We start from the raw sequence: 27,658 nt of genomic DNA on the forward strand, positions 1-27,658 counted from the left end.
ATGGACGGACAGCATTCAGAAAAGCCACGCAGCCACACCACGGCTGATAGGGCGTCATCAGCCATGTCCCAGAACCCCAGGTCAGCCCAGTGCCAGGCCAGGATGTGTGGGAACGCAGGAGGGGACCCCAAAGCCCTGCTTCTCATGGGTGCCTGGCCTCTCCCTCTTTCTGTGGGGAGCAAGGACTGACAGCCAGGCCCTGAGCCAAGGAGGGAGTGGTCCTACAGCCAGGAGCATCTGGGGGTGTGGGGCTGGGCCCCCGCCTGCAGTCCTTGGTGTGGTGGAGGGGCAGCCGGTGGGGGGGGGGGGGACTTGAATTCAAAGGAAGGCTTTGCCATTGCACGGCCGGGTGGCTGCCGACGGCCTGTGACAACGAGCAGTGTCACTGGCCACATCCACAGTCGCCTGGCGTGTAAATGATTGGACAGACCATCTGCCTGCTTCCCTGAGTCCCAGCTTCTTCTTCAAGGAAGGTTCCTCCAGGGCCTTTGGGTCCCAGTGTCCCCAGCATCCTGAGTGGGCACTAGGAGCGGCTCCACCCCCCCAGCTGGCAGGCTCTCTCCCCTGCCTCCTCGTACTGCCAGGCCGGTGGGTGCCCTCCGTGGGGGCACAGAGAGGCCCGGCTCTCAGGCTGTCCCTGGGCAGTTCCAGAGCTGTCTGGTTTGTGATCCCCTGCCTGTGGGCCATTCCAGGAAACAACTTTGTGCCTGCCTGTGAATTCTGCTCTTTGGTCTGCAGGCCGTTGTTTCCGTGTGTGTGTCCGACCTCACTCGTCCTCTGCCATGTCTTAGATGGCTTCTAGGACGTCCTCCAGTCTGCAGCTGCGTGCCTAACTGTCCCTATAGTTTTTATGTATTTCAAAACACATTCAATTTTGGTCATGGCAGGGCTGGGACGCGGGTTTGGGGCGAGATAAGGGGTCTCAGTCATGCCTGTAGCCAACGCCGACTGGCCCGAGGCCCCTCCTGGGCGCAGAGAGAGGCCAGGCTCCACCCGCGTGAGATGCCCACAGAGGTGGCACCACCCAGGCTTCATGTGTAAAGTCAAGCTCCCAGGATGCAGCTTCGGGGTCAGGGCCCAGGTCTGAGCCAGCACCGTCCTGCAGAGGTTGTGCGACCCGGGACAGGTCAGGGAGCCTCTCTGTGCCCCGCCACCTCGTGAGGTTGGTGTGAGGACTGTGGGCGGGTTCAGTCGCCCAACATGTGGCAGTAGAGATGAGGTGACAGGAAGGGAGGCGCCATCGCTCTCCGGCAGGAAGCTGTGCTCCCCTTGGGGGAGCTGCCCTATTCCCAGAATGCCTTCATTCTTTCATCACGCCTTCATTTCTTCAGCCGTCCAACACACACACTGGGCACATCCTCTGCCAAGCCTCCCCGAAACAGGCCATTCAGAATTGTCCCCCACAGCTTATCCACTCCTTGTCCCGCTTGCTTTTCCTCCATGTCACTGTCCCCAGGTGAGACAAGTACACCGCTTGTCTGTCCATCGTGTCTGTCCCCTAAGAATGTGAGCGCCACAAGGGAAGGGGTTTCTATGTGTTCTGTTCATTGATGAAGCCCCAGGGCATGGAGCAGTGCCTGGCACGCAGTAGGCATTTTATAAACACCCACTGAATGAATGACAGCAGGAAGGAATGATTCTGCCCTGGGCACTGCATAGCTTTGGGGGTCTGGTTTCTCTCACCTAGCATAATGCATTTACGAATCACCTGTGTAACCACACAGAAATTAATTTCTTGTCACTGAGCAGTATTTCTATGGCTGTAACACAGTTGATGCACTCACCAGTTGAAGGACATTTGGATGTGTTCCATTTGGGGCTATTACAAATAGAGCTGCTACAAACATTTGTGTACAGATTGTTGTGTGAACAGAAGTTGTCACTGTAGTTGCGTACACGCCTAGGCGTGGAAAACCAAACTACTTCCACATGGGCTGTCCCATTTTGCATTCCCACTAGCAACGTATGATACGTCCAGCTACCCTGCAACCTCAGCAGGACCTGGCGTTTTCCAGCTCCCTTCTAGTCCGTGCGCAATGATGTTTCAACTGTGGCTTTAATTTGCATCACTCATGAGGAATGATGTCACACAGTTTTCATGTGCTTATTTGCCATCTGTTGACCTCCTTTGGTGGAAGGTCTGCTCAAATCTCATATTTTGTTAGGTTGTTTGTGGTTTTGCTTCATTTTGTCCTGTGTTCTTTACACAAGTATATCCTGCACATAGCCCTCCATCAGATACGTGATTTACAAGTATTTCCTCCAAGTCTGCAGCTTATCTTTTCATTTTTTACAGATGTCTTTCAAAAGCAGAAGTTCTTAATTCTGACGAAACCAAAGTTATCACTTTTTCTTTTATGAGTAGTGTTTTTGGTGTCATAGCTAAGAAATCTTTGTCTAACCCAAGGTCACCAAGATTTTCTCCTACCTTTTCTTCTAGAAGTTTTAGAATTTTATGTTTTACTTTTAGGTCTAAAGGTCTATTTTAATTTTTGTACATAGTTCGAGGCATAAATTGGGATTTTTTGCACCTGTATATCCAATAATTGCAGCACTGCTAGTTGATCCTTTCTTAATTGAATTGTTTTTGCACTTTCATCACATATTGGTTGGCCTTATATGCGTGGGTCTTTTTCTGGACTCCATGTTTTGTTCCATTACTTCATATGTCTATGCTTCCATCAAACGACAGTTGATGACTACAGCTTCATAATAAATCTTTAAAAAGTAGTGTCGCTCCTCCACCTCTGTTCTGCTTCAAAATTGTTTGGCTATCTTCGTTCCTTTACTTTTCCATACAAATTGGAAAGCATTTGTTGGTTACTACAAAAAAAATTCTGCTGGGATTTTTATTGGAATTGTACAAAATACTTAGATAAATTTAGAGAAAAGTAGTATCTTAAGACTATTGAGTATTCCAATCCATGAACATGGTATATGTCTCCTTAATTCCTTTCATCATTATTTTGTACTTTACAGTACATACCGTGTTTCCCCGAAAATGAGACCTAGGCAGACCATCAGCTCTAATGCGTCTTTTGGAGCAAAAATTAATATACTATAAGATTGGGTCTTTAATATAATATAACATAACATAATAAATATAATATAATATAATATAATATAATATAATATAATATAATATAATATAATATAATATAATATAATACCGGGTCTTATATTAATTTTTACTCCAAAAAACACGAGAGCTGATTGTCCAGCTAGGTCTTATTTTGGGGGACACACTGTAGATCTTGCAATTATTTGTTAGATTTATATGTAAATATGTCATGATTTTTAGTGCTATTGTATGGGGTAACTTTTTATTTAATCTCCCAATTATTCATTGCTAGTATCTAGAAATATGACTGGTTTTTGCATACTGACTTTATATTTGCAAATTTGCTGAACTCGCTCTTTAGTTCTAGTAGCCTTTTTTTGTGTGGGGAACCTCAAGAGGATTTTGAGTGACGTGATCTGACACATTTCGTACATGGCGGAACAGATAAATGGATAAAATATTGAGACGAACTTCCTGCTAGTATGACACACAACGTGCCTATCAGATTTGCTGTTTGTTTTTCATCTTGCTCACTGTTCTATCCCCAGAGCCTAGAGAGAGCATATCTCGCCCGTGGCAGGTAGTTGGGAAGTGGGAACTGAGTGTGAACAAGCAATGAGGTCGTGAAGCAGGTGGAGGAAAAACCCACTGCTGCCACGGAGGCTCCCCTGAAGGGAGCTGTGGGAGCGCCCGGCTTGGGCAGAACCCTGAAAATGAAGGATGCCTGCTTTTTTGGCCCCTTGTGGCAATGAACACAGTCAGAGAGAATCCTGTCCCCACACTAGCAGAAGAGGAAGGCAAGAGGAAATAGGAAGGAAGAAGAGGAGAAGACGGCACACACCAGCTTTAAGGGGCACCATAGCCATCCTTGCTCTCGTCGCACATTTCTCCTCAATGTCTCTTGCAAACAAGCCTCCTGAAGCACCAGGATGGTGGGGCCTGGGGCACAGGTGGAACTGGTACAGCACAGCCAGCTTCATGGCTGCTGCCCCACCCTCTCCTGAGGCTCTCTGACCTCCCTCCAACACCCCACCAGTGATGTGTGGGTAGCCAGGGCGGTCACGTGGGGTCCTGAAAAGACTGGCCCCTCTTCCAAGTCAGTACGAGGGCTAGAACTGGGGATGCTGTACCCTGTAACCCTCCAGGCCGTACCAGCCATGACTGTCCCACCAACACTTGCTGGGAAGTCCCGTGGACAATGCTGCCAACTCAGGAGTGTTCCTGAGGCCATGAGACCCCTGCCCTCCTGCCAGGGCTCAGCCAGTCCACTGAACATAAGGGTGGGCGAAGGGAAAGATGTGGCCACACCTGACCCAGACCACGGCAGCCCCCAGTATCTGTGGTACTCACAGCCATGAATGCAACAAGGTGCCCAGGTGCAAACACCCAAGACCCCTTTTCCATTTCAGAATCTCCTCCCAAACCTCCGAATCCATGAAGGACCTGTCTTGCAGGAAGATACCTCAGGACTCTGCCCACAGGGACAGGCCGGCACACCCCACCGCCATCCTGCTGAGCAAGTCGCATAGCACCCAGGCTGCCCTCAGGCCCCAGGACCACAGCATGTTCTTGAAGGAAGCCTACAACGCAGGTGACCCCCCGCCCTGGACCCGGGCTCCAGCACACCACGGCCCTGCATGCAAGGAAGTGCTGGGGATGAGGGCCGGGGGTGTCCACCTTCTGGGACCGGTGGTGGCAGGGGTGTGGACACAGTGCCGCTTGCAACAGAGCCTCTTTATGCCTCCGAGGTGCCATCCAAAGCCCAAAAACGCCCTCTCTCACACCTCACTCTCCTCCCACACCTTTCAGACCTTAGAGCCTCAGCTTAGGCCTGACCCGCTCGCTGGAAGGCTTTTCCCCTTTCAAAGGGTGACTTGCCCTCATCCTTCCAGGCAAGTTTCCACCTCCTCTGAGAAGCCAGTCCCTACTGTTTCTCTGCCTTAGTCAGGACTTACTGCCTCTGCCCTCTCTGTGTGCCCAGAGCCGTTTACACAACTACCCCACAGAACCAAAGTCCACTGACACTGGGCTGGGCTGGAGGCACCTTCAGAACAGAGCTGGGCCCTGACTCCTCTTTCAGACCCTACTCACAGCCCTATAACCCCCCAGAGTGAGCCTCATCGAACGTTGGAGGACTGGATGGAGGGTGAGGGGATGAAGGAACGAATAGATGGAGAGATAGAGGGATGTATGATTAATTCATGAATGGATGACTATATGGATGAATAGTGAGTAGATGGGTGGATAGATGAGTTTATGGATGAATGAGTGAGTGGATGGATGGATGGATGGTAGATGGATGGATGGATGGTGGATGGTGGATGGATGGATGGATGGTGGATGGATGGTGGATGGATGGTGGATGGATGGATGGATGGATGGATGGATGGTGGATGGATGGATGGATGGATGGATGGTGGATGGTGGATGGATGGATGGATGGATGGATGGATGGATGGATGGATGGTGGATGGATGGATGGATGGTGGATGGTGGATGGATGGATGGATGGTGGATGGATGGATGGATGGATGGATGGATGGATGGATGGATGGTGGATGGATGGATGGATGGATGGTGGATGGATGGATGGATGGATGGATGGATGGATGGTGGATGGATGGATGGATGGATGGATGGATGGATGGTGGATGGATGGATGGATGGATGGATGGATGGATGGATGGTGGATGGTGGATGGTGGATGGATGGATGGATGGATGGTGGATGGATGGATGGATGGATGGATGGTGGATGGATGGATGGTGGATGGATGGATGGTGGATAGGGTGGATGGATGGATGGTGGATTCGGTGGATGGATGGATGGTGGATTGGGTGGATGGATGGATGGATGGATGGATGGATGGATGGATGGATGGTGGATGGATGGATGGATGATGGATGGTGGATGGTGGATGGATGGATGGATGGTGGATGGATGGTGGATGGATGGTGGATGGATGGATGGATGGATGGATGGATGGTGGATGGATGGATGGATGGTGGATGGTGGATGGATGGATGGATGGTGGATGGATGGATGGATGGATGGATGGATGGATGGATGGTGGATGGTGGATGGATGGATGGATGGATGGATGGATGGTGGATGGATGGATGGATGGATGGTGGATGGATGGATGGATGGTGGATGGATGGATGGATGGATGGATGGATGGATGGATGGATGGTGGATGGTGGATGGATGGATGGATGGATGGATGGATGGATGGTGGATGGATGGATGGATGGATGGATGGATGGTGGATGGATGGATGGATGGATGGATGGATGGTGGATGGATGGATGGATGGATGGATGGATGGATGGATGGTGGATGGATGGATGGATGGATGGATGGTGGATGGTGGATGGTGGATGGATGGATGGATGGATGGTGGATGGATGGATGGATGGATGGATGGTGGATGGATGGATGGTGGATGGATGGATGGTGGATAGGGTGGATGGATGGATGGTGGATTCGGTGGATGGATGGATGGTGGATTGGGTGGATGGATGGATGGATGGATGGATGGATGGTGGATTGGGTGGATGGATGGATGGTGGATGGTGGATGGATGGATGGATGGATGGATGGTGGATGGTGGATGGATGGATGGATGGATGGTGGATGGATGGATGGATGGATGGATGGTGGATGGATGGATGGATGGTGGATGGATGGATGGTGGATAGGGTGGATGGATGGATGGTGGATTGGGTGGATGGATGGATGGTGGATTGGGTGGATGGATGGATGGATGGATGGATGGTGGATTGGGTGGATGGATGGATGGTGGATGGTGGATGGATGGATGGATGGATGGATGGATGGATGGTGGATGGTGGATGGATGGATGGATGGATGGTGGATGGATGGATGGATGGATGGATGGATGGTGGATGGATGGATGGATGGTGGATGGATGGATGGTGGATAGGGTGGATGGATGGATGGTGGATTCGGTGGATGGATGGATGGATGGATGGATGGATGGATGGTGGATGGTGGATGGATGGATGGGTGGATGGATGGATGGTGGATGGTGGATGGATGGATGGATGGTGGATGGATGGATGGTGGATTGGGTGGATGGATGGATGGATGGATGGATGGATGGATGGTGGATTGGGTGGATGGATGGATGGATGGATGGATGGATGGTGGATTCGGTGGATGGATGGTGGATGGATGGATGGTGGATTGGGTGGATGGATGGATGGATGGATGGATGGTGGATTGGGTGGATGGATGGATGGATGGATGGATGGTGGATTGGGTGGATGGATGGATGGATGGATGGTGGATGGTGGATGGTGGGTGGATGGATGGATGGATGGATGGATGGATGGATGGATGGATGGATGATGGATGGATGGATGGATCTATGGGTGTGGATAAATTTATTAACGGTTGGGTTGGTGGGTGAGAGTAAGGATAGATAGACAAGTAGACAGATAGATGGACTGAACAGACATATGTATGAATGTCCAGGTAGATGGACAGATGGATCAGTGCATAGGGGGATGACAGACGAATGGATAAATGGATGGATGAAAGGGCAGTTGACTCAATGATGGGTGGAAATACGCATGGGTGAATAAAGGTGTGCAGGCCTGTATGCAATCTTGCTCCTTCTCCTTCCTTGAAGCCCAGAAGGACAGACTGGACAGTCGGGAGGCCCAGGATTTCCCACTATGCTCAGTTCTCCCGTCCTCGTTTACCCGAGCCCCACCCCTTCCTGGCCCACCAGCCTGCAGCGCGAGGCGGCCTTCCCATGCCCACCCACCCTCACACCTTCTTGCCGTCTGCTTTAGCCATCTGCTTCAAGGCGCTCCGAGGCCTGAACGGTTTGGACCCCCACCGCCTGAAGCACATCATCCACAAGATCAAGGACATGGCTCATGGGGCCCCCAACCTGGTGCTGGAAACCACTTATCACTACTTTACAGACAACCCGGAGGTGGGAGCGGCTCGGGCCCTTGAGGGGAGGCACGGGGAGCAGAGCGGAGGGCTCACGCGTGGCTTCTCCACACAGCAGCCACAGGAGGCGGGACACGTCAAACTCCTCATACGTCCACTGAGTTGTGGGGTGGGAGGAGGCAAAGTGGACCGACGTGTACTGACCAACCTCAGAACAGTCTCATGATACAGATATTATGAGCCCCACAGGCGCAGAAACTGAGGCCCAAAGTCACAGAGCCATTAAGTGGCAGAGACGGACGGGTGGACGGGTGGATGATGGGTGGACGAGTGGGGGGAGATCTGTCTGAGTTTTAATGAATGAGTGAATAAGGCAGTAAGTCAACGAACTGGCTTTACAGACGGAATGCTTTTAAAATCCCACAGCAGCTCCCTGAGTATAGGGACAAATTCATACTCATCTGTCTGCAGAACCTGGTTCACGGGCTGCATAGAGCAGGTGTCCACTAAATGGTTATCAGAGGAGTGGCCAAACGCAGCCCCTTGGGACCTTTCCCCTCGGGCCCCCTCACCCTCTCCTCACCGATGCTCCCACGACCGCCCCACATGACCAGGCCCTACGTGTCCCTGAGCCTCTGTCCACCCTGCCACCCTCAGATCTCCAACCGGCACAAGCTCCGGCTGCTCCAAGTCCTGGAGACCGTCATTGGAGCCAGTGAGTCCCTGGAGGAGAGATGGACGGAAATCTTCATGAAGCTGGCCCTGGAGAACATGACCAAGTCCACGGTGGGCTTCCCCTCCCCCCAGGGCTCCCAGAAAGGCAGGCAGCTGCCCCAGGATCCACACATGCTGGGACTGCCCAGCCTGTGGTTAACCAAGCGACTTCTGCACATTTTCTCATTGTTTTACCACCAGCCCCTTCAGAGAGGTTGACAATCTCATGCACCTATTTTGCAGATGGGAAAGGTGAGGCTCAGGGAGCTCATTGTTGTCTAAGACCTCAGGGCCTGTGAGCGGGTTCCTGGCGGTCTCCGCCCTGTGGTGGGCTCAGGAATCTCCTCTCTCCACCACTTTCCTTACCATTCCCACTGCTGCTTGCCACACCCCAGCTTCTGGAAGTCTCTGCCAGTCTCACCCATTCCCAGGCCCTTGGTGGCCCACCTTCAGGGCCTGCCTCACCGACAATTACAGGTTCAGACCTGAACCGCCCTCCCCTCCCCCCCACCCTGTCCCCGCCACAGGCTGCAGTCCAGGGGCTGCCCTGTGCCAGCCAACTGTCTCAGTTGATTATGTCTCCAAGGGCATGGGGGCCCATGGATTTTATTCAGAGCACCAGCCTAGGGCAGCCCCAGAGGGAACTAGTCGGTAAACACTCGACGAGTCATGTCGGAGAGCGGGGCTGATCGACAGGCCCACCGCGGCAGGTCCAGGCCCTGGCACTCCAAAGCCAGAAGGGGCCTACTTGCACACCCCAACGGTGCTTGGCACCCCGTTTACAGAAGGCGGGCCCAACCAAGGGGCTGTGTTTAGGAGCCGCGCCTGCAGTCATGGCCCAGCTGGGACATGGCGGAGTCCCACTCTCCCTGTAAAGACGTCGTGTGTGATTCTAGTGTGATTAGCAGAGAAAAACGGAACACGGTCCACACCCTCTACATTCTTTTCTTTTTAAAAGTCTTTTTTAAATTTTTTAAAAACATGTAGCTCATCATCGTGAAGTGTATCAGGCGTATTTTAAATGTACATTTGTGTATAGTTACATACCAAGAAAGAGCTATGGTGGAGGGAGGTGTGACCCAGGTGAGACTGTAGGACGGGCAGGCTCACCAGTGTCTGGGTGGTGGCCCGGCTTCAGCCCCCCGAGGGTGGACAAGAGCCCCTCTGGGTTAGCCTGAGGCGGGGCCGGGCCAGGGCAGAGGGCCGTCTCCAGCGTGGGTTGGGGCAGGCGTGTGTGGGTGCCACGAGCTGGTCCAGGACTTGTGGGGAAAGTAGGCACGTCCTCACCCAGGTCCAGACGGGCCGAGCACACCTTCCTGCATCTCAGTGTCTAAGCCCAGGCTGGGACTCCTGTTGCTCACCCCCGTCTCCTGTACCCCAAGCCTTCCTCTTTTCCCATTTACTCTCTCTCTCTTCCTGAGAAAGTGTGCTTGGGAAGCACAACTTGGAGACCATGCTTTCCTGGAAATATCTGTTCTATTCATTGTGGACCAAGCATGAAAGCTGGCAATCCCCTTGCCTTCCTGCCCACCCCCGTGCGGTTGCACAGACTCCAGAGCCATTCTGAACAAGGGTCCTTCATCCACAGCCTGCCTTTCTGCTGGCAGGCTTCTGGAACCTTCTCTTTGTCCTGCACGCACTGTGGCTGCACAGTGGTGTGCCTCGCTCTGGGTCTGTTTTTAGCCACAAGGCTTTGCAATCATGTGTCCTTGAAGTCTGGTTGCTTAGCTCCTTCCTTTCTGGAAAATGGCTTCCGTTAACTCGCTGCTGATGCCCCTGTGTGACTGTTCTGGGCTCCAGGAACGCCCAACCCCCAGACGCAGCGCGTCCCACGAATCCTTACATTCTCACCTTGCCTCTCCTTCTCCGTCTCTCTGCCCTTTGTTCTGCTCTTTAAAGATGTGCTGTTATCTTCTGAACCTTCTAATTCAGCTTCCCACCTGTGTCCTCGCGTCTTTAACTTTCAGGAGATCTTGACTCTGCTCTCGGAATCTTCCTCTCTTGTATCATGCCGTTCATACACTCACGGATGCAGTATCTTCCCTTATCTCTCAGAGGATATTAAAGAGGGTTTTGCTTGACGTTTCCATCTCCGTCCAGCCTCTGTTTCCTCCGCGCTGCTTTGCTCTGCTTTTCATCAGGTTTGTGGCTGTGGGTTTTCTTCTCTCCCACGTCCCAGGCCTTCTCCAGCATGGCTGTCTGCAGTGCTTAGGAGTTGATGGGGTGGGGTTGATAGAATTTGGCGTCCGTTGAGGACTAATGAGGTGAGCCCACTGCCCCCTGCCTACGCTCCATGTCAGAACCTCTATGTCTTCCCTCCTGGTTCCCCTGGTTTCCGTCCAGGTTTCCCAGAGAAGACCCTGGTCTAGCGTCCGGCCTGGAGGCTGAGGCCCTGGGCAGCACTGTGGAGGGCCTGGCCTGCCCACTGCCCTCTCCAGACACCACGCCTCCAGACCATGCTGGACGCTCCAGGTGTGTGGAGAGCGGAGGGCATCCAGGCAAATGACCACTTCTTAAGCACTTCACTCCCATCCCCACCATCCCAGTTGCAGGGGTCTGGGAGATGCAACCCTTCCGGTTTTCCACCAAACAATGGGGAGCTCGTGTAGTGGGCGGGGCTGGTTCTAAGCTTGTCCTGCTGCTGGCCCAGCACTCAGCCCGGTGACCTCTCATCCATCTGCTTTCCAGCTTCCAGAAGTGGTGGCTGCTGTCCTTTGTAAATATCTCCTCTTATACTCCACTGTCCTTTTAAAAGTTCTCCTAATGTAGTTTAGTTGAAGTCTCTTTTTGAAAGAGGGACATCAGATTCTGTCCACCATCTTAAGGAGAAACCCGGATCGCCACACTTTCAATAAATTACAAAGGACATGATGATTTCATGTGATGATTCAAAGGTCACAGGGCACACAGACGCCGTCACTTTGAGATGCCACCAACTGCAGGGCAGACCCCCAGCCTTCGCCCAGCGATATTCCTGTGACACCTCCTTCATGCTAACAGCCCCGGAAATCACCCGGTGGCTCCCACCAAGAAATGGAGAAGGGAGGAACCCAAATTGGAGCAAAACCAAAAGAAATTCCAACACACTTATTGAGAAAAGTGCAGGTGTGGCGACACAGAGCCGGGCTCCAGGACACAGGCTGTTCCTTTCTGCCTGAGGTTGCCCCCTCTATTAGACAGGGGTGGGCCTGGCCAGGGTCACAGGCGGGCCAGGGGACCGGCCAGCTGGGCTTCTGTCCCGAGCAGCTGACCCTCAGCTGACTCCTCAGGCCAGAGAACTCCGGAGCGGAGCAGAGGCTGGTTCTGCGTTCGTAGTGACGAAGAGCCAGAGGACGTGACATTGTCCTCAGCTGCCAGGAGCTCAGGAGGGGAGGTGACGGCGGCTAGAGCCTTCAGGACGTGTCTCCTGAGTGTGGGCCACGGAGTGAGCTTTAGAAATGGACCGGGAGTTGTACAGCCAGGGCGAGTGGGAACAGTGTCACAGGCAGGGGCACAGCATGAGCAAAGGCTCAGCAGCAGAGGAATGAGGACGGGTTTCTGGAGCCGCGAGAGGAGCAGGGATGTTGAGGCAGATGAAGGTGGGAGCCTGGGGCGAAGCCTGAGCTTCCCCCGCCAGCTGTGCTCTTGGCTCGTTGGCCTCCGTCTTCTATCCAATGAATGGTTGTCAATAGCTGCCCGCCCAACTGAAGCAGACCACGGGTGTGAGGTGCCAGAGCGCTGGACCAGCACCCACTCCCGTTGTTTGCCTTCCCCCCGCAAAGGACCTGGAAGAGGAGTACCAGGACACGGCCAGCAACATGCTGGTGGCCGTCTGCAGGCACGCGTGGCACAGGGTGACCCAGCACCTGGAGGCCGAGGTGCTGACGGGCGTCTTCCCACACCGAAGCCTCCTCCACGTCATGGGCATCCTGACCTCTGACCGTACGTCCTGCCCTTGGGTCCCGAGGCACCCCCAGGCCGCCCTCTGCCTCCAGCCCAGCATGGCGGGGGTGGACAGAGACCCAGCACATTCATGGCAGAGGCCAACCACTGCCCACCTCCCCTCGGCCAGCCCGGGCTGGGTCAGGACCGCTGTGAAAGGGTGACACTGCCCTACTGGGCTGCCCCATTCTGACTGTAAGTTGGGGTCCTGCCAGGATGAGTGCTGAGCTAATGCAAGACAGCAAATGCTGACTAAGCACCTGCCATGTGCCAGGCTCCCTGCCATCAGGACTTTCCCGGGAGGCACGCGCCAACTCTCATTTAGTCACCCATTCGTTCCTTCACAAGCACGAGCAGCTCACTGCTGCCCAGCTGGGGAGGTACTGGGCTGCCCTGGTGGTCATCAGGGAATGCTTCCCAGAGGAAGCAGCCAAGTCTCAGCTGTGTCTTGAGGGATGAGTAGGAGTTTGAGGACGGAATGGTGTATATGCCTCAGGGCCTCAGGGAGGAATTAGTCAGCAGCGTCAGCGAGGGGTTGGGAGCAGTGGGAGGACGCAAGTGTGGCAGCTTCTGCCATCTACAGGGTGGCCCACCTGGGCAGGGGAGGCCTCTAGGCCAATGGAGGAGGCCGCGCTTGGGACTTTAAATGCTAAGGCCTGCGAGGAGGCCAGCTGGCCCCAGCTTGCCTAGGCTTTGCACCCGTGCCCTGGGACTGGCAGGCTGGGTGGTGATCCCTCTGTGCCTGGGGTGACCTCTGAGACCCCCGGCGCCATCTTCAAAGCAGTCCCTCCCTCTAAGGTTGGGCTTCCCATCTCACAGTGCCCCCCCTGACCCTGATTTTCCCATCTGGAGGGGACCCCAGCAAATCCTAAACGGCCATGCCAGAGGGAGCCCTCCGTTCCCCATTGGTGAGCCTTACATGGCCACCTGAGGTCACACCGCAAGGCCAGCAGGACCACAACTCCAGCCCAGGTCGGGATGCCGAGCTCAAGCGTGGTTCACAGTCCCCTGAGCTCACTTCCAGCCTGGAGCTGGGACAGGCAGAGGCAGGACAGAGTCCTAGGGATGGGTGAGATGGAGCCTGACGTCCCGCCCCAGCTGTGGACATCAGCCTGGCCTCCAGTGACCGCTCTCTCCCACAGAGAAGCTCTTCAACCCGGCAGAGAAGGCGCGCTGGGAAGAGCAGCTGACCAAGGTAGGGAGGGACCGGCCTTCCGGGCCTTTTGTGGCGACAACAGGATGGGGGAGCAGGCAGCAAACCAACATGGGTGGGCACCTGCTCAGCCCTAGGAGGAGAGCAAACACGTGTACAGAGGGGAGGGGACTTGACACGGTCCTGGGGCTGGTATCTAGGGGAGCTTGGATTTGAACTGTGGCCCCTAGAAGCCTGGCACAGGGCAGGTGTTCAGAACATACAAGGCCCTTCCCACCCATCCTGGAGGCTGGGTTCATGACAGAGGAGGCCACAGACGATCTGAGAACAGGGCAGGCAGGACACAGGGCGGGGTAGACTGAAGCTGCCACAGCTGAGTCGTGGTGTCGTGCATGTCCATCTCTGACCACCCACCATGTGAGGGCCGATGTGGCTGGGAGAAGGGACGCAGGACCCTGGCAGACCTGGATTCAAGTCCAAATTTAACCAACCACAGCCGTGTGACCTGGATGACCTACTTTGCCTCTCCATGCCTTAGTTTCCTCATCTGTCAAATAGCAATGGGAGTACCGAGCTCAAATGTGTGTGGTGACGATTATAGGAAATAATTCGTATAAAGGGCTTGGTGCCGCGTGATACACAGGAAAGCTTCATTAAATGATATTATCATCATATAGCAGCAGCAAAATAAGTCGTAATCAAATGGTACCTAGTAGAAATAACACCAGCAGCAGCAGCAGCAATACAAGTAATTAATAGAAAAATTAGACAGAAAATCACTCAGGGTATAGACGACTTGAACAACCTAATTAACCAAATTGATCCAATCGACATTCCTTTCCAATGTAAACAGGACATTCACCAAGACACATCATTACTGAGCCATGTGTGAAGTTTCAATAAATTTAAAAGCACTGAAATCAAACAGAGAGTACATTCTCTGACCAGAACATAAATTAAAAATCAATAGCAAAAATGTATCTGGAAAAATTCCAAATATTTGGAAATTAGCACACTTCTAAGTAATCCATGGGTCAAAAAAGAAATCGCAAGGGGACTTGAGAAATATTTTTAACTGATTGATGAGGAGAACACAGCATATGGATACGGGTGGGGTTCAACAAAAAGCAATGCTTAGAAATTTACATTTTTAAATGCCTATATTTAAAAAAGGGATAAAACCTATTATCTAAACCTTCATTTTAAGAAGCTCTCAAAAAAGAGCAAATTAAACCCAAAGTAAGTAGAAGGAAGGAAATAATAAAAACTAGAGCAGAAGTCAAAGAAAGTTTGTAAAGGGACAAACTATAGAGAAAGAATAAAATCCAAAGTAGGTTATTCAAAAAAAGATTGTCAAAGTGATAAACTCCTTGATCAAGAAAATAAAAAACGCAAAGCACCAGTATCAGAAAAGAGGAAGGAATATCACTACATATCCTTGACACATGAAATGGTAATAGTGAAATGAGATTCCAGTAAATTAGACAATTTCGATGGAACAGACAAAAATTTCCTAAAGATGCAAATTACCAAACTGACTCGAGAAGAAACAGAAAATCTGAGTAGTCCTGTGTCAAAGAAATTGGAATAATAATCATATACCTTCCCACAAAGAAAACTCCAGGTACAGATACTTCACTGGTTAATTCTATCACACAATTAAGGAAGAAAGAAACCAATTCTTACAAATTCTCAGAAGCGGGAAGGGGGCAGGAGACCAAGGCCGTCAGGCCCTGAGTGGTAGGCGAGGGTTGCGGGGCTGGTGCAGGTCCCAGTGTCCTGGGAGAGTCCAGCCCTACCCACTCCAACCCTGCCCATCCCCATCTACTCACAGATAGCGGTCAAGTCCGTCCAGTTCCTGAACACAGATGTGTGGTCAAAGGAGCTGCTGTGGGCACTCAGCAAGCCTGACCGGACACATTATGAGCAGCCCCCGGAGAAGGTGGGCCACACCCTGCCTGCCCAAGAGCGGCTCCTACTGCCCGTCCCTAGGGTGCACACGTGGAGCAAGGCCTGGGGCCCTAGAAAGAAACTGATGCACCTGAAAGAAACAGAGGGGCGGGGCCCGGGCAGCAGGATTGAAGCCGCACCTTAAAGCTCCACCACCAGGCACGAGGTTGACGGTCCCTGGGGTTGAGGGTGGTGAGGGCAGCTGCAGGAGCCCTGGGGGCCAAGGGAGCCTGGTCAGGCCATCCAGGTGGACAGGGATGGACAGAGGTGGGTCAGGCTTAGGACAGGAAGCTGAACCCTCCCCCAGGCCTTCCTGTTCCTCTACTATGGGCTGATCCTTCAAGCTGAGGAGAACAGCATCGTGGTCCGGACACACCTGCGAACCCTCCTGGAGACGTCCCACCAGTGGGCCAAGCAGAGGGAGGTGAGGACGCAGCCCTTGCCCATCACAAAGCTAATTGACCCTGACCTGAGCCCTGGTCACAGGCTGAGCCCTGACCCTGGTCACAGGCTGAGCCCTGATCCTGGTCACAGGCTGAGTCCCGACCCTGGTCACACACTGAGCTTTGTCACACTCTGAGCCCCGACCCTGGTCACACACTGAGCCTTGTCACACTCTGAGCCTTGCCCGTCACAGACTGAGCCCATTCACAGCTTGGGTCCTCTTTTTTGTCACATGCCTATTTTCTGAACCCTGTTCCTACCTCTGGCACAGGCCTGCTCAGAGCTGGCGAGTGGAGGGGATAACAGGCCTCTAGGGAATAGCCTCTCCCTCCTGTGCCCCCTCCTCCAGACCCCACAGGAGAAAGTCCACAGGGTTGGGCTTGGGGTTGCATGTCCTAAAGAGTGTGGGGGTGGGAGGCAGATGTCTGTGACCTCAGACAAGTCCCTCCCTTTCTGGCCTCAGAGTCAACACCCCAGTGAGGGGCCAGGCCTGGTCCTGGGACCCCACGTGGCGACCCTGCTCCTTCACCCCTAGGGCATTGCTCTCACTGTGGGGCTGGCCGCAGCCCGCCACCTGGACCACGTGTGGGCCGTCCTGGAGCAGTTTGGCCGGAGCGCACCCATTAAGCGGAGCCTCCACAACTTCTCCCCAAAGGTAACTGGCTCTGGGGTCCTTAGGGCCTCAGGAAGGGGCTGAGATATCGGGAACCCCACCCTCCAGGCAGGTTGGAGCCTCCCAGCCGGGTCTCCTGGGGTGAGTTAGGGGCATAGGCTTTGGACCACGTGTTCTGCCTCCAGTCCGGTCCCACCTCTGCACCCACCTGCAGGGTGACCCCGTGCCTCAGTTTCCTCCTCTTGAATAAGTTCTTCCTCCCTCCCCAACTGTTGGGGTGAGAATGAGCAGTGCTGGGAAGTGCTCTGTGACAGGTCAAGGTGTGGCTGTGGTGGCGCCTGCATGTTTAGTAATAGCCCTTTGACCATGTGCATCCTCTGAAACATGAGACAAGGGCCAGAAGTCAACCTGTGTCCCCGCACATGGACAGAGCAGCCACCCTGAGTAACCCCCGCAGGCAGAACCATTTTCCCTAGTTTCCTACTGAGGTACGCGGACGCCTGTCACCCCTCAACACCCTGCCTCGAGTCTCCTGCTAGGACCTGGGGTCCCTCCCGTCTCCAGTCCCCCGGGGCTGGGGTCCGGCAGGACGCTGAGGCTCCCCACCTGCCCCTCCCGGGTCAGACCTCAGAGGACCTGCAGTGGAAGTGGGCCACCAGCACCATCCTCCTCGCCTACGGGCAGATGGCGGTCAAGGCCAAAGCCCACATCCTCCCGTGGGTGGACAACATCTTGTCACGCATGATCTTCTATTTCCACGGCAGCACCTGGGTATGTCCACCACCCGGGCCGGGCCGCCCCTGTCCCTCTCAGCAGCAGCCCTGCTGCGTGTGTGACCGAGGCTGTCGCTCTCTCCCGTCCCCTCCCGGGCCCTCCCGCTCGGCCTGACCTCCTGCCAGGACGAGACCCTGAAGCAGAGTTTCCTCACTGCCATCCTCATGCTGGTGGGGGCCGTGAGCCGCAACGAGGGCGCCCACAGCTACGAGTTCTCCCAGCTCCCCCAGCTCCTCGAGTGTCTGATGGTGAGCACAAGGTTCTGGGGCACAGGAAGGGGTGGGGGCGCCCCCTCGGACCAGCAGCGCTCAGGAGAGGCCCCCGCAGGGAAGGGTGGGCCGTTGGATTTCTAGAGCATCCCAGGCTTTCACACCTGGAAACACATCCACGTCCTCCACTTCCCTGCAGCTGCCCAGGTACGTGGCTGAGGCCCAGAAAGGCCAAGACCGCCCATTCTGCTTATTCTGACCTAGCTCAGACCACTAGTTACTAGAGATTCTGGCCCGCAGAACCCGCAGGTGATGGAGGAAACACGAGTGATGGACAATTACAAAAGGAATAGTAATAACAATAGAAGTTCCCACGTACTGAGCTCCTGCTGTGACTCAGACACTGTGCTTTACATGCCTTGCTTCATGCAAAACACGTGTGCGATGCTGTGGCATTTCTGCACAAATGAAGCTCAGAGCACTCGGAGACTTGCCCAATGTCATGCAGCTGGTATGTACATAAGCAGGATTCAGACATGACCTGTCTGGTGCTACTGTCCATGCTCTAGTTCTCTAAGACGGGGCCAGGTCACAGAGCCCACCCCACCCCTGGGCGGGCGAGGAGCTAGAGCGTCATGCTGGGGTCACGTGGGTGCCAGGCACTGAGGCAGAGGCGAGACGTGGTGTCAGGAGTGAGACGGGCCCCAGCATGCGTGACTCTGCCTTCACCCGTGCATGTGCAGGCTTTGATGCGCGAGGAGCCCCAGGATACACTGTGTACGTCGACCCGCGAGCAGACCATCCACATCGTCTCCAGCCTCTGGTAGGCTCCCCAGCCCCACACAGGGCCTTCCTCAGCATCCGACAGCAGACTCGAAGGTCAGGGGTGGTGGTGCCAGCAAGACAGCAAGGCAGGGAGAGGCCAGAAGCAGGGTGAAGGTGGCCATGGGGGCTGGGGGATGGGCAGCTCATAGAGGCCAGAGCATTTGGTCTGGGGGCACAGCCACTCCCCAGACTGACCTGATGCTCCCTCCCCCCCCAGACACTCAAGGTCAGATTGGCCACTCAGGGCAAGATCCCAGCCACAGGAGGAGTGCAGGGCAGGCTCCAGCAGTTGGGCGAGGAAGCGCAAAGGGAAATGGAGTCTGGACTCGCTAGAATCCAAAGGGCTCGGGGGCCCCAGTGCAGGCAGCAGGTCCTGAGTTAGCCGTCCACCTACAGGCAGGGTGAGGGGTACCTGGCCTCCCTCCCTTGGCCAGGACAGGTGAGGCTGACTTGGAAGTGGAGCCCCAGGGAGTTCAGAGCTGCCTGCTCTCCAACGGCAGAGGGACCGTGCAGGCAGCAGCCATGAATCCTGCGGCCCAGCACTGCACTGGGCAGGTAGCAAGTGGCAGGTGGCAGGTGGAGCTGGCCAGGCCTTCCCCAGAGCAGGCAGCCCACGTTCAAACCCCAAGGTGTAACCAGGGCTGGGGCGAGAGCAGTCTGCCCAGTAAAGGGGAGCCCGGGGTGCAGGACTTCGCGAGCCCCTGCCCCTAGCCAGGCCAGTGAGTCCCTCACAAATCCCGGTGGAAGGTGCCTGCACAGGAGGCCTGCCACAGGTCATGGAGGGGAAAGGCTGGGGAGGCAGAAACGTATATACGAGTGTCTGGTCAATGCAAGAAGGTGAGAGGGGAGGTGATGCCTGAGACCCAGGAGAGACCTCTGCTCAGGGCTCGCCTGCTCTTGTCTATTCTGGCATGTGGTCCCTTCTTACCCCCAGCCCCTGAGCCCCACCCTCACTGCCCTGTGTCCCCCAAACAGTAAGCTGAGACCACCCCTGGACTCGGAGAAGAAATCACGGCTCCTGTCCATCTGCCTCCACAGCGTGCTGGCCCTGCCACTGCTGGATGTCCTGGAGAAACACACCTGCCTCTTTCTGGAGCCACCCAACGTACAGGTGTGAAATGGGGGCCTGCACCCCTTCTCCGAGAGGGGCCCTCAGGCAGGGTATCCAGCTCCGCCTGCTGCCCGTGGCTTGAGAGGGAGCTGGTGTTCACGGAGCACCAGCTATGTGCCCGGCCCTATATATTCGTAAGTTCACCTGCCCAGCAGCAATTTGTCCTGAGAGTCAGCCCAAAGAAACCAAGGGTCTGGTGGGAGAGTCAGGGCTGAACCCCAGCCCTTCCCCCGTCTTCATGCCACACCCTAAGGCTGGGTTCAGGCTGTAACTGGAAAAATAAGCACTTTGGGTGCGGGTGAGCACCCAGGGCAACACCCCAGCAGCCAGAAGGGCGGCGTCTTCCTATACCCCAATCCCAGAAGAGTCCAGAGTGCCCCCATTACCAGGTAACAACAACACAAGTGCCCCACCCAGAGAGCGTGACCTGGTGACAGGCACTGGGCTGGGGACCCTGTTCATTGCCATCCAGTGTCCACCTCCACGCCAAGTTCTCAGGTGGCAGCAGTGGGCTCAGAGAGCTGCAGTGCGCTCCCGGGGCACCCAGGAAGATGATGGCCAGTGCCCCAGGTCTCTGCTCCAATGGGCTCTGATGGGAGGTGGGCTGGGTTTTCTCTGTGGCCCCCTCCATCCCGGAGCATGCCCAGCAAGCCAAGCAGTGAAGACTGGGGGCCTTGTGTGTGAGACCCAAGAATGGGAACCGCTGCATAGTTTGCCGGGACCAGTGCAAAATGAAATATGGGGCTCTTCTTTAAAACCTACTAAGAATTTCAAGATGGGACAGCAGAGCATCAGATGGAGCACAGGGCCCTTCTGACAGCAGGTGCTGTGCAGGTTGCACACCCATGACCAGCCCTGCTAGAAACGAACTTGCCTCGGCCACTGAGAAACCTGTTCCCTCAGGCAGGCCCAGACGGCCCTCCTGCCCAGGCTCCCCACCTGCCAAGTGGGGATCTTGACAAGGCCCTTCCTGGGCACGTGTGAGCTCGCTGGTGGGCAGCCTGGGCTGGCGCTGCAGGAAGTGGGCACCAGCAGCCCTGAGGCCAATGCACTCCGCCCGCGCAGCTCTCAGCCCTGTCCCACCCACCAGCACTGTGGGCCCTGATCGGTTGGTTCCTCGTCCCCACACAGACCCTCTACAGCAAGACCTCAGAGGCCCTGGATGAGATGCTGCAGACCTTCATCACGCAGAACCCCACGGCGGACGAGCTGCACTTCCTGCTGTCGGTGAGGGCAGAGGGGCAGCGAAGGGTGGGGCTGGGCCAGACAGTGACAAAGGAGGATGTCCCAGGTGAGGCAGGGCCTGAAGTGGGGGCAGGGAGTGGCCCAGGAGGCTTGAGGGCTGACCTGCTTAGGGATCACAGTGATTTGGGACAACTGGGGGGCAAGAGGGGCCCAGGCGGCAGGTGCAGCTGGTCCATGGGACTCAAATGCCACACAAAAGGGAGCTGGTGACAACACAGGCCGTGGCCCTGGCTGGGATCTGCCCTCTCACCCACCAGAGAACTTCCCCTGCAGCAGTGTCCCCAGCTGTGAGGGGGTCTCATGAGCCAGCCACCCCCACTCTCGCCTGCCCTCCAGGGGCTCTCCTTTGACAGGAAGGAGACCAGTCACCAGGCAGTGACAGTATGCAGGAGCAGGGGAGGCCCAGACAGGGGAGCCGGCTGTGCTGGGAGGGTCGAAAGGAGGTCAGGGCTTCACCAAGTGAAGATTACGGAGGTCGTTGGGTAGAGAAGGGGAAGGAGACACAGGGGCAAAGTGAGCCAGAATGGAGAGCAGTTATGCATGGCCGGGCTGCTAAGGTGGGGGCAGGGGTACTGGGTGAGGTCAGGCCAGCAGGGGCCAGACCTTGGCAGGCTGGTGATTCCTGGAGGTGAAGGGAGCTGCTGAAGCAGGGGGTCCTGAGCTGGGGGCCACAGATGGACATCGGGGTGTGTGAGCACAGCTAGGAAGAAATGTCATCTGCACTTTCACTCACCTTGAGCTACAAAGTAGCACGTTCCTCCTCTGGGAAGGTTGGTGACAAACCACAGCAGTGCCACAGTAGCTGTCTGCCACTAACGGAAGTCACAGATGTCACAGGACATCACTGGGTCACAGAATCTCCAAATACCGTTTGCCCTCCTCAGACTTCAGAATCACTAGTCATATATCGCCTGAACAAAGAGACTCAAATATGATTTAAAACTGTCCACCCTACAGTTTCTGTTTCCTGTGCCTTGGTATTCCCTTGTAATTCTGTGCATTTATGTTGTTCACGGAAAAGCATTGTTCTGGAAGGGGGTGCGTCGTCGCATGAGACAGGTTAAGAACCAGGAGCCTCAAAGGCTTTGAGCAGCAAGGGAGGTCCAGCTACAAAAGGAGAAAAAGATTCCTGTAGTGGCGGGGCTTCCTGGGTCAGGGATTCCCAAAGGTGCGAAGGGCCTGGAAAGGCTGACCCGGGAATGGTGGAGGTTGAGGGGGCGGAGCCTGAGCCAAGGCTGGGGCGGGGCCTGGGGCTGGGCGGAGCCGGGCCGGAGCTGGGGTCCACCCAACAGCACCTCTGCCTGCCACCGCAGCACCTGTACATCTGGCTGGTGTCCGAGAAGGCGCACGAACGGCAGCGGGCTGTGCACACCTGCACCGCCCTCCTCAAATTCCTGAGCCACAACCACTACCTGGACGTGAGTACCTGGCTGGCCGGCCCCAGGCCCCATAATCCTCTGCTGTCCCAGCCCCGGCCCCTCCTCTCGGAGCCTGCCAGGGTTCCAAGGCTCAGGCCCCTGGGCCTGCCGCCAGGATAGGATGCACCCCTGAGTGCCCTGCGCCCAGCGAGGTAACCCCGTTTCTACACCGGAGGAAGCAGCCCAGGGGTGGGGATTAAGGACCTTTCAAATCCTCCCAGCTGGGCTCTCTGACTCCTGACTTAGGAGGCTGGGCTCTTGTCAACACCCTGAAGCCCCACCCTGAGCCTCAGTTTCTCACCCATGAAATGGGAAGAAATGATTCCCCTCAGAGGGGTACAGAGAACCAGACTGGGGCCGTGAAGGGCTCGTAACATGCATGGCCCTGCCCCAGACTAGGATAAGCAGTTACTGCGGGGGCTCCCACTATCCTGCCGCCCTCGGTCCATGCCCACTGCCCTCTATCCATCACCACCCCGGTGGGTTCATGGTTCCCAGCTTAACCTCCATCTGTCGCTGTCACCATGGGCTGAATGAACACGAGCACATGTTCAGGGAGCGAGTGGTTCTGCGTTTCACAGCCAAAATCAGCATTCAGTCCCTAGGGAGCCTCATTAATTCCATGGGGAGAGGAGGAAATTAGTTCCTCAGCCTGATGCCCAGCGAACATGCCTTTCTAATGAAGGGGAGAGGCCGCGATATTGGGGACAAGGGACTGCTGTGCAAGGGAAAGCTCACTGCACAGACTCCAGCTTTCCTATGATGAGGGGAACCCCTCGGGAGGGCTTCTAAGTGGCTCTCGTGGCCCCACACAGAAGTAGGACCCGGGGGAGGGGGGGAGGCCCTCGCCTTGGGCACAACCTTTATGGGGGTGCCAAAACACTGTGCAAAAGGTCAAGGATATTTAATGTGGTGTTTTCTACAATCACCTCTCAAGCTATGGCCCGTGGCTGGCTGCCTGTTGTAAGTAACGCTTGATTGGAACCAGGTCTGGGACTAGGGAGACGCAAGGTCATGGAAACATAGGGTGGGAATCTGTCTTTGTTTACAAGCGTGAGGCTTTGTTCACCATCATTTTTTGCCATTCATTTTCTAAATATTACATGAAAATATTATTTCTCTTGATTTCTGTGTGGTTTGGCCCCCCCCCTTCAATTTTACCCAAACCCAAGTCCCAGCACTCCCACACAATTTGAGGGGATCCATTGCTGCTGGTCGTGCTGGGCTGGGGGCTCCGTGGCTCAGTTCTACCATCAGGGGTCCCCCTATTCTCTTGCCACAGCCAAAAGAGGACTTCAAACAGATCGGGCAGCTGATGGGTATGCTGGGGATTCTGTGCCAGGACCCCGACAGGGCCACCCAGCTCTCTAGCCTGCAAGGGTTGGGCCATCTCTACCAGCTTCTGCTGCGCCACAGAGGTGAGCCTCTGCGGGCCACCAGGCGGACCCACTCCTACCCCAACCACAGCCTTCACTGAACCCACACCAGCACTCCTGAACTCAACTCCTCCCCCAGTCGGCCCCCAAGCCCACCTCTAACCTCAACCATAGCCTGCGATGGCCTCACCTGGACACCAGAACCACTCTGAGTCCCATCCCCAAACTTGGGCACCGGGCTAATCCTGATTACCAGTGACCCATCCTGACGTAGACCCCAAGCCTGTGTTTGCACCACCCTCACCCCTGCCCAATGCCACCCCTGGTCAGCAGAAGCTTCGAAGGTGGAAGCACTGTCCCCCGAGCAGCTTTCCCAGGCTAGCAAGGATGAAGCCCCACTCTGGAGCAGCGGAGACCAGAAAGCCACTCCCCCCAGCCCCCGGAAGGTGGCGTTCTCAAAGGACAGCAGCTCCCAAGTCATCAAGGTCAAAGCCTTTAGACGCGTGGGCAGGTCTGGGTGGGGGGATGTGGCCATGCTCTGCTCTGACCCCCACCGCCGCCCCCTCTGACAGGATTCCAGCTGCTGATGTGGCCTCGCTGAACCCAGGTGGTCAGCGCCACACTGAGTATTAAAACCAAGACTGATCTTGCCTGCATCTTTGGTGATTAACTGAGCGTATTTGGAGAAGCCCCTGGCCTGGGACGGGTGCTGAGGGAGAGGAAATTGGAGGAAAGGGCTGGGGACGGATTCTGGGGTCAGCAGCCCAAGCTAGAGTCCCTACTCTGTCCCTCACTGCTGTGTGACCTTGGATAGCCCCTTCTCTCTGAGCCTCAGTCTTCCTCTGTAAAATGGGCAGTGATACTGCCATGAGCACACAACAAATGGCGCTCTCAGGGTGGCTGTCATGGTAGGTGTTCTCAGAGGCACCAGAGGACATCCTTCCTTTTGAGTCTGATTTTTGCAGGAGGACCACTCTGCAGAAATATTCCCACCCTCCCCATTTTCCCAGGGGCCTCTCTTAATCCTCTGAAAGCCAAACCTCCTCCTCTGAAGGCATAGCATGACTCCCCTCTCCTGCTGTCATCTGGTCTACCTTGCCCGGCTCCTCGGTCAATGGCTTGGGGGAGTCCAGCGGTTCCCCAATGTTCCTTTCACTACCACAGAAATCCCATATCTGTGACATTTAATACCTGATTTGGATTGTTTCCTTCTGAAGATGGGCGAGGCTGAGCACAGGGTGTAGGCTGGATGCCGGCACACACTGGACAGGCAGTGTTGCCTGGAGACTCCTGTTCTGAGTGGTCAGTTCACGATGTCTCCGACATGGAGATTTCAGCTTGCCCATTCTTGGTGTTGGACCTATGGTGAATGCAGACCCTGTACTTAGCGTGCTTGTCAGTCTCCGTTAGACCTTGAGTACTCCAGGCCACAAACTGAGTCCCTCCAGGGCCCAGCACAGGGCCTGGCCGGAGAGCCAGCCTTCAGTTAACACCCATTAAGTTGAACCAAATTGAACCAAATGAGGACGAATTGGCGGCTCACAGCTAATAAAGGCCCAGGGGTTCAGAATCTGGTCCTGGTTGACTCCAGAACCTGTGCTCTCTGCAGCTGCAGCACGCTGTCAGTGCTGAGGTCGATCAGACATTGAGTACCGAACATCTAAAGCCCCGTGGCCAGCGTATCAATTGTCCAGGCCCACACGGGAAAACCTGGCTTGGCTTCAGTGTATGCCAAAGAACCTGGACTGGGGGCAGAGGCGGGGCAGGAAGGGAGGGTTCCACTGGCCACCAGCTCTGGGGACCAGTGGTGAAGGGACCCCAGAGCATGCAGGCCATCAGGGGAGCTGAGTGACTGGGAGCACAGTGTCTGGGAATCGGCAGTCTGCCCCACCGTGTGCTGTCCCTGAACACAGAGAATGGGTGTTCAGCTCTGGCCCTCCTTGGCCAAGAGACAGTGACAGACAAGAGTGCAGGAGGGGAGAAGAAGGAAGGGTATGCTAATCAATGGGTGGTAGATGTAGGAAGGTTTGGGATAGAGAACAGACCTGGATTCTATTCCTAAGTTTGTCCTTGATTCCTCATGTGGTCTGGATACACTACACCTTCATCACCACTGTCACCATCGTCACCACCATCACCATCATCACCATCATCACCACCACCATCATCACCATCACCATCACCATCACCACCGTCACCACCATCACCATCACCATCACCACCATCACCACCATCACCATCACCACCATCACCACCATCACCATCACCATCACCACCGTCACCACCATCACCATCACCATCACCACCGTCACCACCATCACCATCACTACCATCACCATCACCATCACCACCGTCACCACCATCACCATCACCACCATCACCATCACCATCACCACCGTCACCACCATCACCACCATCACCATCACCATCACCACCGTCACCACCGTCACCACCATCACCATCACCATCACCACCGTCACCACCATCACCATCACTACCATCACCATCATCACCACCACCATCACCACCATCACCACCGTCACCACCATCACCACCATCACCATCACCACCATCACCATCACCATCACCACCGTCACCACCGTCACCACCATCACCACCATCACCATCACCACCGTCACCACCATCACCATCACTACCATCACCATCATCACCACCACCATCACCACCATCACCATCACCACCGTCACCACCATCACCATCATCACCACCACCATCATCACCACCACCACCATCACCACCATCACCACCACCACCATCACCATCATCACCATCACCATCACCACCATCACCCCCACAGATTCTACCATCACTGCCACCTCTATCTTATATTTATTCATGCCCTGGGTTAAAGTAAGACATCTCAAAAGTATTTACCAACCTTGAGATTGTAGCATTCTAGGATTCTGAGAATCTAACTACCATTTCAAGTTGAATTTCTTCACAAACATTCTAAATACCAGAAGTTTAACCAAAATTTAACATTTTAGAAAACAATTTTAAATTTGATCTTCTAACAAATGTTCTAACCAGATTTGTAATAACCTAAATTCTTTTTTAAAAGTTATTATAAACCACAAATATTCCATTGAAATTATTTTACCTTTCTAACAACTAACAACCTAACATTCTCACAAAAATGTTACCAAAATTTTAGAGTAAGATTCTAATAAATATTCTAACATCCATTATTTAGCACTTATTTTTATATCTAATATACATACAAACATCCTAACAGACTTGCAAACATTTCAACAAATATATTAACATTTTATCATCTTTAATATCCTTGCAGACATAATTTTCTATCAGGCTTCCTATTATTCCATCACCAGCATTCTATCTTCGTCTCATTATCAGATGCTCTGCGTCACAGCCTTCCGATAGAACTTTCTGGGAGGATGGAAGTGTCTATAGCTGCACCATCCAAAGCAGCCATTGGCCACTTGTGGCTGTGAGCACTTGAAATATGGCTAGTCAACTGAGGAACTAAATTTTAAATTTTACTTAATTAAGTTTAAATAGCTACGTGTAGCTAGTGGCTACCATATTGGGTCATGATGCTCTAAGTCTTTCCCGAAGGTTCTACCTGGGTAGCCCCATGCTGCCAGCCTTCCCTCTCAGAGACTGTGGTCTGTGACTGTGGAGCAGGCATCCCACCTATCATTTTGCATTTCCCTGACAGCCTCTTCATTACCCCGCGTAGCTCATGGTCTGGGGTTGAAGGTGACAGCCACCTCCCTGAACCGTTAGAGCAGCTCCTGGGAGAATGTGGACAGAGAGCAGAGTCAGGCTCCTGGGAGGCCCGACCATGGAGCAGGAGCCCTGGGTTCCAGACTCAGCCTAGCCCCTCCCAGCCCCACCCACATGTGAGGGTGACTCATACACCTTTGGGTC

The 27,658-nt window shown here is 54.6% G+C and overlaps 1 protein-coding gene across 1 annotated transcript in view; it reads left to right on the top strand.

Moving 5' to 3' along the window:
- The window catches only part of LOC109434701 (maestro heat-like repeat family member 5), a 47,375-nt gene continuing 19,717 nt past the window's right edge, over positions 1-27,658 (top strand). Inside the window, 18 exon segments of the mRNA XM_088799296.1 lie at positions 1-80; positions 4,471-4,652; positions 7,885-8,030; positions 8,648-8,776; positions 12,466-12,625; positions 13,768-13,820; positions 15,613-15,720; positions 16,036-16,152; positions 16,708-16,827; positions 17,410-17,556; positions 17,685-17,807; positions 18,512-18,591; positions 19,569-19,698; positions 19,763-19,900; positions 20,770-20,931; positions 22,263-22,367; positions 23,650-23,799; positions 24,088-24,228. Of these exon segments, the coding sequence (XP_088655422.1) occupies positions 1-80; positions 4,471-4,652; positions 7,885-8,030; positions 8,648-8,776; positions 12,466-12,625; positions 13,768-13,820; positions 15,613-15,720; positions 16,036-16,152; positions 16,708-16,827; positions 17,410-17,556; positions 17,685-17,807; positions 18,512-18,591; positions 19,569-19,698; positions 19,763-19,900; positions 20,770-20,931; positions 22,263-22,367; positions 23,650-23,799; positions 24,088-24,228 (2,271 nt within the window).

This window comes from Rhinolophus sinicus, chromosome 6 (genome assembly GCF_057876585.1).
Source record: "Rhinolophus sinicus isolate RSI-liver-muscle chromosome 6, RSI-T2T, whole genome shotgun sequence".
In the NCBI taxonomy this organism is placed as follows: Eukaryota; Metazoa; Chordata; class Mammalia; order Chiroptera; family Rhinolophidae; genus Rhinolophus; species Rhinolophus sinicus.